This window comes from Podarcis filfolensis (genome assembly GCF_964270895.1).
Source record: "Podarcis filfolensis genome assembly, chromosome: 14".
In the NCBI taxonomy this organism is placed as follows: Eukaryota; Metazoa; Chordata; class Lepidosauria; order Squamata; family Lacertidae; genus Podarcis; species Podarcis filfolensis.
In genome coordinates, this window is record NC_139616.1 from 31,176,416 (window position 1) to 31,189,630 (window position 13,215).

General features: G+C 41.2%; 1 protein-coding gene across 9 annotated transcripts in view; it reads left to right on the plus strand.

Annotated features, from left to right (window-relative positions):
- Positions 1–13,215, plus strand: part of USP7 (ubiquitin specific peptidase 7) — an 84,766-nt gene that overhangs the window by 46,523 nt on the left and 25,028 nt on the right. For all 9 annotated transcript variants that reach the window (XM_083584799.1, XM_083584803.1, XM_083584796.1 and 6 more), the window contains 4 exons: positions 4,767–4,965; positions 6,374–6,512; positions 7,048–7,136; positions 7,574–7,682. In XM_083584799.1, the coding sequence (XP_083440925.1) occupies positions 4,767–4,965; positions 6,374–6,512; positions 7,048–7,136; positions 7,574–7,682 (536 nt within the window). The remainder of the gene's footprint in view (positions 1–4,766; positions 4,966–6,373; positions 6,513–7,047; positions 7,137–7,573; positions 7,683–13,215) is intronic.

Below are 13,215 nucleotides of genomic sequence, written 5' to 3' on the forward strand. Positions count from 1 at the left end.
AGGGGTGTGTTTCTGTGTGTGGCCTTCCTGAAGACTCAGATTGGCCAGTGTGGGAACTGGGGTGCTGGACTAAATGGACATTTGCTGTGATCCAACTCACTTTATGGCCTGTTCATTCACAAGTTGTTAAAAGTATTGCTCTTTTTGCCTAAGATAGGCAAAAGGGCTTTGCCTTCCAGTAAAGTATGGCTCACTGGGCGGGGCAGGGTGGGGTGGGGTTAACTAGCCGTGGCTTATTGTCTGTTTTGTGGGCCTTAATCATGTGAGCAATACAATGCAGGAAGCCATAGCTCTGTCAATACTTTAAGCATCTGCGGGAATCTCCAGATGCCTTCCTAGATTACTTTGCAACTGCACCTATGTTTTAACTGTAACCCAGTACCATAGGAATAAGTCAGTACAGTGGTCAGACTGTCTTTTGCACCATTCAAATAAATGTATAATAACAAAGCTTCCTGTTTTCGGAAGCATTCCTTGTGGGCTGGGCCTGCCATATATGCTCTTTGTAGTCTGCATTTATTATATATATTTTGTATTAAATTTAATATTTCATCTAGCAAGACTCTGAAGTGGTTAATAGGTGGCTACATCAGTCTTGTATTAAAGCCTTTGTCTGGTAGTCATAGGTGACAAAGAATTGTATGCAGGTGAGCACACAAAATTATATGCAGGTGAGTGAGCAGGTTAGTGTAGAAACTAAGTGGGCTGCCAGAGGACAAGGCAAAGGAGCTCTCTGATCATTTTCTTCGAGTCCCCAGTAAAGTTGCCAATGTATGGGCAACCATGGCATGGCTATCCTTGTCTGGCACACCAGCTGAGGTTAGTAAAGGTCACTGAGGCTTCTTGTGACAGAAGTGGATCTAGGAGTACCCCCAAACTGTCCACCAGCTCCTTCAGATGGAGTGCAACTCCATCCAGAGGTGGTTCAAAACCCAGTTCCCAGATCTGGGAATCACCCATCCATAGGGTTTCCATCTTGTGGGGATTCAGACACATTTTTAGTCCACTTTGAACTACGTGCAGTGTAATTTTGGTCATTCCTGGCCATCCCACCATTCAGCTTAACTGAATGTCTCTAGGTTCTAGTTTTATGTGAGATGTTGCTTCTTCAAAGTATCAGACCTCTGCAAGGCTTTTAATGGGACCCTTCTAGGCTGCCTGGCTGAGAAAGTGGTCTTGATTATGTTGTTGCATGCCACCCCAATCCCCAAGAGGTGCAAGGTTCCAGGAGCACCTATGGTTTGTTTTATTTGTAATGAGGGACAGCAGAGACTGTGGTAGCTTTAGGATATATAATTTAATTACACATGGTATATACATGAACCTATGATGGAGGGACTCACAGCATTAACACCCCAAGAAGTTATTGCCCCCCCTTCCCTCTGGCTTTTGTCTTTCTACCAGACAGTTGAGGAAGGGGGCCCACCTATTTGCCCTCTGGCACAGAGCCACTTCCTTTTGCCTTAACAACCCCTACTTAGGGGGCTATTAGCAAGAAAATTGTCTGGCTATTCCAGCAGTTGAATTCCTCTTGGATCTAGGAATTGGAAGGAACTCCAGCATACAGCCTGTCCCCTCTCCCCACAAAAAACTTGCTAAGATGATGTTTAGTTGTTCTTATTTTTTTTTATTCCAGATAGAACAATGTATTCATATTTAAATGAATTCACATAAAATTAAGTACCAAAATCTGCTTTAAAAAAACCTTATAACCAATTTAAATTCTTGCTTTACTGTCCTTCCTTCAAGTTGTCTTGAAGGCTCTATGGAGAAATTTGGTGTGGGTTTTTTTTATGATAAATGCAACTTCAGGAAGTTTGCCTCTAAAGCCCGGGCTCATTGCTTGTGGTGTACAGTTTCCTAACATGGACCAGATAGCATCATAATCATAATCATTATTATTCAGTATAACTTGATTTCTTATCTTCCCTTCACCACAAGGTCCAAGGGTGGGTTACAGCAATTTTAAAATGCAATTTTAAAATCAGTTTAAAACAAATTACAGTCAACAGAATAGGAGGATTATTATTATGGGGTCAATAACATATTAAGTGGATGGGCTGTGCCCTTCCTTGAGGTCACTCTCACTGCTATGCATAGAGAATGAAAGCGAATCATATAGAGTTAAAATGATCACTAACAATCCTGGGTGAGGTATGTGCCCTTCCCCATCACTTGTGACTTGGCTTAATTTACTTGGGTCACTTGGAATGATTAGCTGCATGGGAGCTTTCAGCCAGTTCATTTCAGTTCATTCCTTGTGAAGCACATAAATAGGTTGGTCTAGACTCTAGAGCTAGTGGAATTGGGATGTATGGACTTCAACTGTTTGGCCTTTAAAATCTCCTTCTGGTTGTTATAATTTGATAACTTTTAAAATGGCTGTTGCTGCTTAATCAGAGGTTAAGCCACCATACTGAGGACAGCCATCACAAATGCCAGATGTGAATGGGCCATTACTCCCTCTGAAATAACTTATGTGAGGCTTGAGAGTACTCCTTGATCCACCACTGTGGAGGGCACTTTGCTAGTGTTGGCTGGTATACCAGCTACAACTACTCCAGTGTTGGCCACTGTGAGAACAGAATGCTGGATTAGATTCTGGGCCATTGGCCTGATCTAGCAGGCTCTTCTTAGGTTCTTATATAGTTCTGGACCAGGGTTTTATCAAAAGCCACCTCTCCCATTTCACCCTGGTCACTTTGATCTATGAATGAAGGTTGATTGATGGTGCCACACACCTCCGTGTCAAGCCTTATGACTCAAATGCATGCTTTCAGTGTTGTGGCACCTGTTCTCTGAAGTTCTTTTCCTTAGCAGTGAAGGAAGCCCCAATAAACATTATGTTTTTGACATTAGATGAAAACATTTATTTTTTCCAAAGCCTTCCAAGATCAGTCCATTTTAAAACTTCAGCTTTTGATTCATGTTGACTTCCAAGTTTTTTTAAAAAAAACATTGGTTCATTATTTGTATTACATGTTATAAACTGTTTTTGTGCACTGCTCAGGTATTTTTTTGAATGTAGAGCTTTTTATAGATTCTGAAATAAATTTTAAAAATGGGAATTTTGAGAGGGAGGCTTTCAGAAGATGTTCATGGTCACATAACAGCTTTGGTTTCACAAGTAAAAATCTGGCCTGGGGGAGTAACTGTGCCTTTACTAATTGAAATTCATTTGGGAGTGTGTGTGTGTGTGTGTGTGTGTGTGAAAGAGAAAGAGGGAGATCCCAGAGGCAGGGAGGAAGAGCGAGATTGAAAAGCTATGTAACAAAAGCTTGTCGTTTGAAATACTTCTATTTGACTGCTTTGTTTTTCTGTGGCAAAAGACCATAATGGAATGCTGAGTTGGCTGTTGAAAATGCAAAAATGCACATTGATTTCATTTTGTGGCTGCTTATTGCATTTTTTTCAAATAACTTGAAACGAAGCTTCTTCTTTTAATGTGAAATGCCATTCAGTTCACCTCCAAACTGAACTCTGTCAAGAATGGATCAATGTTTACATTAAAAAGATAGAGCTGTGTTTATTTTATTATCAGGGGATCTGTGACTTTACATTTTGATGTTTTGAATCTGAAACTGAAGATCCCTCCCCCTGACTTTTTAGCAGCTTCTTTGTGTGAGAAGAATAAATGTTGCACAGTTTTTCATCACTGAACATACACAATACAGTGGTACCTCGGGTTACTGTATTCTCCTTGCAGGTGCTGTCAGCTACTATTAGGTACTGATTATCTAGTAACAGTAGTTATGCGGGTTCCTCTTTATGCTGTTTTTTAAAAAAATATTTTGTACCAGAGGTTTCCCCATGTCTGATTATGTCACAGTTTAAAACCTTATGCATCCTGTATTTTATGCCCCCCCTTATGCTTTGTTGCATAATTGCACTGATGATGGTTTTTTTGTTTTGCTGAGGTTGTATACTTCTTTGCATGGGTTGTATATATTTCATTGGGCTATTTCAAGCCACATTTGGCTTACAGTTCAATCGTTATAAGCAAAGAAGTAGTGAAGTGTATGGGGTTTTTTTTGGTGTTTTTTTTTGCAGGGGGCGTTATATGCACAGTCCAACCATAAACTAGATACGTAGACTTGTTAATATAAAGCATTCCATAGCAGGGGGAGGCACATTTCCCATGGCAGGAAGTTCCAGAGTCTGGGTCCCACACTACAAAGAAGTCCCTCTTTTGTATCCACGGCAACTGATGGTGGTGGGGAATTAATGATAATCTTAGTGGGCAGACAACTCACACAGGGAGGAGATGAACTTCTAGCATTTGAACTTGGAACCAGCCTGTAAGCCACTGAGGTTGGCATGATAACAGAGGTGCATGATTCAAGTATCTGGCCCTGGTCAAAACTGCAGTTGGTACAAATTGCTGCAACTAAAATTTTCAGCTTTCAAAGGAAGCTGGTGGTACAGTGTACTTTTTCTACTGCTTCCTTAGAATATGATGTTGGAAAGGGGACAAAGAAAGTTAGGTGTCAACTGCATACTGGTACAGTGCTCTCCAAATCTCTGCACAATAAATTCGCTTGGTAACTAAAAATCAGAAATAAAATATACAGTCTATTAAAGACTTTATCCTTGCTCTGCAGTGTTCTTACTGTTTCTACATCTGACTTGTTCAATGCATATGGGGTGTTTTGCTTCTTAGATGAAATGCCACACGGTGAGTGGAGGCCGAGCACCTTTGGCCTTGCGTGGGGACTAAAAGATCAGGCTGATTAATTTGCATTTAATTGATCTTTGGTATTTTGCAGACACAAGCTGGCGGTCGGAAGCAACTTTCCAGTTCACTGTTGAACGTTTCAACAGGCTGAATGAATCAGTCCTAAGTCCCCCCTGCTTTGTACGGAACCTGCCATGGAAGATTATGGTGATGCCACGACTCTACCCAGACAGGCCGCACCAAAAAAGTGTAGGATTCTTTCTTCAGTGCAATGCTGAGTCTGATTCCACGTAAGATATTTTATACACTATACATTTCTGTATAGCACCATCTTAACCTCTTGCATTTTCTGACTATAACTTCTGTGTCGATTGATAGGACAGCATGAGGAATGGGGCTTCGGCATTCAGGAAGGGTGTATAGGGGCATGTGCTTAGATGTGGAGGAAAAAGGCAGAAAGTCGCATTAGAGAGGCCTGATCAGTCTGATTTAGTCTTCCTTGTTGTCTGCTGTATATTGAGTATAGTATGTTGAGTTTGACATAACTTAATTTGGGATGAATGCAATGTATGTTAGTTCTCAGATATATATTGACCAAATGAATAAGCTATTCAGGCTGGTATTTAATAGTTTTGAATAGTTAATAGGTTAATTACCAAATACATGAACCAGATGAGGATGCAGACTATTTGACCTTTCCCAACAAGAAGATAGCAGCACGTGCTCAGTGAATCTATATACAGAGCTGATTTATTGAAGCATAAATTGGCTGCACTGTTGCATACTTACTGCTGCTTCCTTCTGGTGAGGTGCTGCCTGTTTGAATTCCCTCATGCATGAGCACAAAATGATCTGAGCATGTTGGAATGCTCAGTTGCTGCTATTTTGTTTTGTTTTTTTGTAAACAAAGAAAAGCTCAATGCAGAAAGGCCTCCCATAGGAAAAGACTAGAGCCTGTCAATTGATTAAAAAATGGGTAAATCAGCTAATTTTAATTAATAAACTTGAATATTAACAAAGCTGCTAGGCAGGGGTCCATTTGAAAAAGTGAACACAGGTTGAGAATTGTACGTTTCTTAAAAGTTGGTTTTAACATCTAAAGCTGATGTTGGCTGACTCAGTTTACGTTGTTAAAAATCAAAGCTTACAGCCTTAACAAAACAGGGAATGGAAATAAGGTGACTACAGCAGATTTTTGTATACATGGGATTGGAGCACATCACTAAGAACTAGAAGCCACAATCTTGACTGAGTGGGAGGCACAGTGGAGTTCATGTGTAACCTTTTGAAGGAGTTTCCTAACCCTCAAGTTGAGAATGCAAGCAAATAAACATTCAGAGAACAGTGGCATCTCCATTTGCTGTTTCTTAACCTGTAGTAGCAGAAGTCTTTTTAAAGTATTCCTGCCTGCTTTAGAGGAGTTGTAGCATTCTTAGATATCTATAGAAGAAAATGCACCGAGCTGGAAAAATTCCATGGTGAGTGAACACATAAAAACAGCTCTGTGAGAAACTGAGCCTCTACTCAAACGCTTTCCATGATGTTAATAGTTTGTAATAGCTCTGAGAGCATTGAAGCAAAGTTTTTTTTATCCAGAGGTGGCAAGAAGTAAGGTAGGCCTGTTCAGTAAAGCACAGTTTATTAGCATCTTTTTTCTGCAGCTCAGCATGTCAACTGTTATCTCTTTAATTGTTGCAGGTCATGGTCTTGTCATGCACAAGCAGTGCTCAAGATAATAAATTACAAAGATGATGAGAAATCATTCAGTCGCCGTATCAGCCACTTGTTCTTTCATAAGGAAAATGACTGGGGCTTTTCCAACTTTATGTCATGGAGTGTAAGTAACAGCGTGCAGCAGCACAAGAGCCAGTGTGATGGTTATGAATAAGTTTTGGACTAGAAAATCCATGTTCAAATCCTCACTCAGCCATGAGGCTCACCAAATGATTCTGAGCAAGTCTCCTTCCTCCTCCCTTTATTTCTTCCTCTTAGCCTAACCTACCTTACTGGGTTGTGAGAATAAAACAGGTTCATAGGTTGGAGAGAACTGTGAATACCTCCTTGAGACCGTTTGAGGAAGGGTGGGATAAAGAATACAACACAGTGTAATTGACATTATAAGAAAGAAGTCCCATGTTAAGCTCTCAACTGGTGGTCCTGCTCACATAAATTGTGACGAGCAGTGATCTTCCTCTCTGAATAGCAGGAGACATTCCTGTATCATTCAGACTCACTGTTGAAAGTTAGTGTGCATTTATAGACTTCAGGTTTTAAGAAAAGAGCTTTCAAGATTGCCAGTCATCAAAGTGAAGTTAGTTTGGCCTTATATGTGATTTGATTTTTAATGTTCTTGTCAATTTTACTTTTTGTAGGAAGTTACTGATCCAGATAAAGGCTATATAGAAGATGACAAAGTAACTTTTGAAGTGTACGTTCAAGCTGATGCTCCACATGGCGTGGCGTAAGTAGCTTATGATCTTTTGACTGGAACAAGTGGTTGGATTGTGGGTCAGTAACCAAGTTTCTTAACAATCTTTGATATCCATTATGAATTTGGTAAGTGTCTTGTGTTCAGTGTTCAACAAATCACTTCACATTACTGTCAACTGCTAAGCAGCACCTGCTCATTTTGTGGTTTAGAATTCAGTCCGCCATGCAATCTTTCTTCAGAAGGTCTTTGAAGAGCATACTCAAAAGGATAAAATTTATAAACAGATTTCTGAGTACATGGAACAAAATTCTAAATATTCCACGATGGATATATCGCCTTAATGACCAGCAAGGTTGTGTTGGTGGATACAGCTTGGTTCCACAATAGTTGTCCATTGTATTCACACACTGGAAATACATTAATTTGTGTGTGTGTGGTTCTTGTAACCCAATTCATGGTTTTTATAGGTGGGATTCCAAGAAGCATACAGGATATGTAGGACTGAAGAACCAGGGAGCAACCTGCTATATGAACAGCTTATTACAGACATTATTTTTCACAAATCAGCTACGAAAGGTAAACCAAAGTTTTTGTGACTTCCTTGTTTATATGCTGCTGAATTGCTATGGGGATAGTAGGAGCGACCCTCCATAGCTGTGCAGCCTAACATTATTGCACTGGAGATGTGCAGGATGCTATAGGCAATAATCCATGTTACGAATGCAGCTGGTAAATTATTGTGTAGTAGCTGCTTGTCCTACCCTGCATCTACAACTTGCTGCCTGAACCAGCACCCACAACCACACCAAGGAAACAGCACCACAGAGCTATTCCAGGTGCTGGGAAGCAGCCTTGGCAGCAGAGAAGACGATAGAGATGGCAGGCCAGTGGAAGGAAACGGTAGAGTAACTTGATCTCTTAGTTGGCGGTAGTTGCCATGGAGTTCATCCTTGTGGCAGAGAAAACCTCTGAGCTAGCAAATGCCAGTTGCCGTTTTGAAGTTCGGGGCAGCCTCAACTTCAAGCATTCTCTAAATGTAAATCCATCTGGTAGGTCACCTGCATTCTGTTTCTTTGTAACTTGTGCCTTCGGACTCCTCAGTATTTATTCTACATGCCCCACCCTAGCTGATACCTATCCATCTGAACATTATTCTATCCAATGGTTATGTGTGCATGAGATTTTACCAAAAGGTAATAGTCACTAGCTATCTCCATTGCTGTTGCGAACAGCTGCTTCTTGTGTGCAAAACCTGCCTGAGGTACCATCGATCTTTTTGGCAATGAAGAGACACTCGAAGGGTTTTCTTCTAGAACCCCAGCAGTCCTTGAAGAAGAGGAGAAAACTTGCTGCTGCTTACTGTAGGTTATAGGAATTAAATGAAGCCATGTTCTCATTAAATGTACAGTGGAGGCCTGATGCAAGAGTGGATCAAATGCCCCATGAAATCACCAGGTTGTATACAGCTTAGTTAGTTATGCCCATTAATTTAAGTGGCTCTACTCTGAGTAGGACTAGTACTGGATACAGCTCCTTGTCTGTGCCCATTATCTCTCTTTTTCTTCCTTCTGCCTACAAAAAAGGGCCCTGCTGGATCAGAATAAGGCCTATCTAGTCCAGTATTTTGTTCTATGGGGCCAGCCCCCCACTCTGGGGTTATGCATGCAGCTGATTCTAACAAATTTCTAATGTCTATGGTGTCTAGGAGATGAGTGGTTCATTCTGGAAGTAGCACTATCTGCTATGATCCTTCAGGAGTGTAGCGAGCATAGTGTTTGGCTTTTCGCTTGACCTGATTGCTCAATACATAGTCTTGCAATAAGCTTAATTTTTTTTAAGTAACTTCCCCACCACCCAGCTATTCAACTTCCTTGTCACAGTGTTTTAGTTGAGCAATGAATGTGCTTTTCTTAGGCTTTTATGCAAACAACCACCACCTGTCACTGCAAAGAGTGGTATCTTTTGTCTCTTCCTGTCTTTCTGGTTCTTTTATGGTCATTCCCTAAGGGAGGCTTCTCTGATATTAATACATTCCTGATTATGATTTCCTTTTAGGTTGGTCAAAGAAAAGAACTCTTGCTTTCTCACTTTTGCTTTTCCTTGCCACTCTCAATTTGTATCAGTCCCTACTTTGTGTACCCATGTTTAGGGTTCTGCAGGGTGTGAATGAATGAATCTTTATTTGCATCAACCATCAGCCATAGCCATAAAACAACAATACGATATACAAATAATAGAAATAATTATATAAAATTATATAAAATACATTTTAGGATTTTGAATCAATAGTCAAATAATGGATCTTATTCTGATGGCCCCAGCTAAAAACCTTGCAGCCTTTGCTGTCACCTGCTCATCTTGATCTGCCAAGAGAAAGGACACTGTAGCCTTTCTCAGAATGGACAATAAAAGAGGGGTGATATTCTCATTCCTCAAGTCTTTATAAAGAGTTTAAGCCAGAAGGGCATGCACAACCGATTCAGTACTGCCATCTCCACAGGCACACAAGTGTTTTTCATGTGGAATCTGTTGGAATCATCCCTCAAGTACAGCCGAGGACAATACATTCAATCTTGCAAGAGTAAAAGCCCGTCTGTATTTTAGAATTGCTAGGTTATGTAGATAGGGTGCCAGAGAGTCGAAATGGGAAGGTGGAAAATATTCATACCATGGGCAAAATGTCCTTATTGTGGCCAAGTTGTTCTGACACTCAGTATCATTTAGGCGCTGACAAATTAGACTGTTTTCTTTACTCACCCAAAGTGAGTAGCTGTTGTGGTGATAAAGCGCAAGAGTGAAGTTTTTGATAGACAGTTTTCGTCCAGGCACTCTTGTGACAATCTTGAAGCCCTAGGGGTATTAGACTGGGGGGATTTGAGTTTACGCGAAGCCAATAGTTAAGTGTCCTACGCCAGATCTGCAATTCTACCGAGGGAAGATTAGCCTCTAGGCGCAATGATGCGTTTGGGACACAGGATGGCACAGAGAAAATTTGCCTTAAATACTTTGATTGGACAGCTTCCATAGATACAAGGTGAGTGCCTGTCCAAATCTGAGCCCCATATAATAACTCTACTAAGGGTTTAGGTTCTGCAGGGTGTGATGTTGGCCCAGTTTACTGAGGACCACAACTCTTTTAAAAGCAAGTTTTTAACAAAGAGCTGTGTGAGGATACTGAAGCTCACCTGGCAATTTTACTCTTGCCACCCAGAGAGAGAATTGAGACTTTGCAAACTCAGTTCCATATGCATTCTGTGTTTTTCCCCCTGATCCGATATAAAATTGTGAATGACATACAGTCCAAGTTGCCTAGAGAAGTTGCAGATTCAGAACCTCCTTTTTTGACAACCCTGCCAAATAAATTATTTTGTTACTTTGCATTTATGCAGTGACTTCAGTTGCTTTTCTTCCCCAACCCCAAACCCTTTCTTTGTACCATGCTAAATTCAGTCGCCTACTTTGTATTGTTTAGGATTTCCATTCATAATCTGCTAGTTATAGAAGCAGATTTGTTTTATCACCTAAACCAGCTCTTAAAGTTTTTCAACTCCTGTTAACTTCCCAGCTTCTCTCTACTTCAGTGGTTTAATTTCGCTATGTAGCAGGGGGTTCAGAACTACTCTTCATCTCCCTCCTCTTCCTATGGCCTCCTTTGTCTCTATTGATACCAGCCATTTAAAAAAAAACTTTCTCAACTTCCTACCATTGATGTTGTCTTGTTAGCTGGGTGTGCCCCTTCCCCCTTTTCCCTAGGGACATCAGCCTGGCATATTACTTTGCCTGCTGAAATATCAGCAGGCTTTGTACTGAGGTATTGAGGTGGAACCACAGCTTAGTGGTAGAGTGTTTTGCTTGCAGATGATCCCAGGTTGAATCCTCACCATCTCTAGGTAGGACTGGGAATGTTCCCAGTATGAAATCCTGGAAAGCCACTGCCAGTAAGTGTAGACAACACATAGCTAGATATACCAGTGATCCTGGCCCGTAAGTTTCCTATTTGATTCCCTTTTATTGACTGCTTGTCTTCATTCTTCAAGGGTGTATTTCTATTTTTTTTCTTTTACGTGCTTGTAATATGCCTTGCTATTCCTGTTCTTAGTCTCTCCTCATCCTAATCTTGTATTAATCCCCCAGAGTTCTACTTTCCTTTCTTGTGGTCTACTCATTTGTCACTAGCAGCCTTTAACCCAGTGTTGTTTGTTGTTCTAAGAAACCAAAGAGACTGTGCAGTTTTCGAGTCAGTGGTTAAAATCAGGATAGTATTGAAAGGTTAATTTTGCCGCCTTGAGCAGCCAACCCTGCTCCTTGATCTCAGAAACCTTCATGCGAACTTTGGTTAAAATAAGCAGGGTCCAAATGCATATCAAACACACATTTCCAAAATACTTAGTACAGTCTCTAGCCATTAAGTGTACTGTTTATTTATTGCATTTAATTCTTTCGGGATGCAGTCCTTCCAAGGGAGTTTAGCAGCATAACATGGCCCTTGTGATGACAACATTTTCTGCACAGCCTTGGATTGCATTAGTCTCCTTTTCAGACTTTTCTACACAAGCTGCTCTCCTAATTCCCTCTCTTGTGCATTCTGTGTTTTTAGTTTTCTCCCTCACTCCTGTGTCACCAGTGAATAGTTGGAACTATTCCCCTGCTCTTCGATTAAGTCACCCACACAATGCAGCCTTTTGCCATGTCACATTTTAATCCCTTTAGGGCCCTTTGTCTAAATTCACTGGTGTTCTCAGTCCTTCCCAGTTGAATGTAATCTGAGAATTGAATTGGTGTATGTTTCCTCCCTCTTTCTGGCGATTAACAGATAAGTAAAACCCATCTGACCCCTTTCTTGCATGCTTTTAAATGGGCATACTGTCAGTCACGTAGGAAGCTGCCTCATACCAGCTCAGACCATTTAACTTAGCATGGTCAACACTAGCTGGCAGTGGCTCTCCAGGATTCCAGGCAGTTTTTCCCAGTTCTTCCTGGAGATGCCGAGGATTGAACCTGCGACCTTCTATGTGTAAAGCAGGTGCTCCATTACTGAGCCACTGCCCTTCCCTTCAGGAACATAGGAAGCTGCCTTGTACTGAGCCAGGTGAGAATGTCTCCTCAATGACTAGAAGATTGCGTCTGTTTTCTGCAATGTGAAAATACCTAGTCTTGAAATTTTAATTATGCATTCTCTTAGCCCTAGCTAAGAGCGATGCAGTATTATCTATGGCAAATGTTTCCCTAGATTTATACAGTCCGATATGTAGCTGGATCCTCGGGTACTTGAACCTCCATCATTGGGAGCTGGAATATTTCCCTGGTGTAGGGAAATGCCCAAGATGTTGGATGTGTGTATTGAATTGAGACAATACAGCAATAAAAATTGTGCTGTTGTGCATAATTCCAGTTCTGCAAGGTGCTGAACATGATTTAGAGGAAACTTTACTGTGTTGTGTGTCTGGTAGCAGATTGATTAGAGTCAGGCAGGACAGGACCTAGGACAGTTCCCATTACATGCTCCCACTCTCACTGTAAATTGATCTGATAAGGGTCTGAACTGAGATGGGTGCAAAAATAGTAAAGCCGTCCTGCCAAGTGTTGACCAAGACCAGCCTACCCTTATCTGCCCAGCTTGGTGCCTTGCACTCCAGCATCACTTGATGGTCTTCAGTTAAATTTCCTCTCCTCTCCTCAGAACTTTACAGGTGAGAGTTCACCTGTGGAGATATGATGAGGCTGTGCATTCTGGTTCCTTGTTTGAGAGGTCTGAACTCACCTGTAATTTTCAGAGGGTTAATCTGGTGCCAAGATTAATTCTTCCTGCAGATTGTTCTTCCTCAGGCTAGCTTGGGGTCCATGCCATCCCTGAGGGAGAGTTGTGCTGTATAGTGGTCACCTCTGTGTCAGAATTGCTCTCTGACACATCTGGAGTTCTGGGCATGACAAATTTCAGATATGTTTGGAAAGGATTGGGGGGGGGGAAGAGAAGAGAATACTAAAGGCACTCTTTTTCAGGGACACCCCTCCCTCCAAATAATCTGGTGCAATGTCATAATGGAAGGTTCATTTAAATAAGCATCAAATGCCAAGGCCCAACAAGAATGTAGGATAGCAGTTAGCTTGC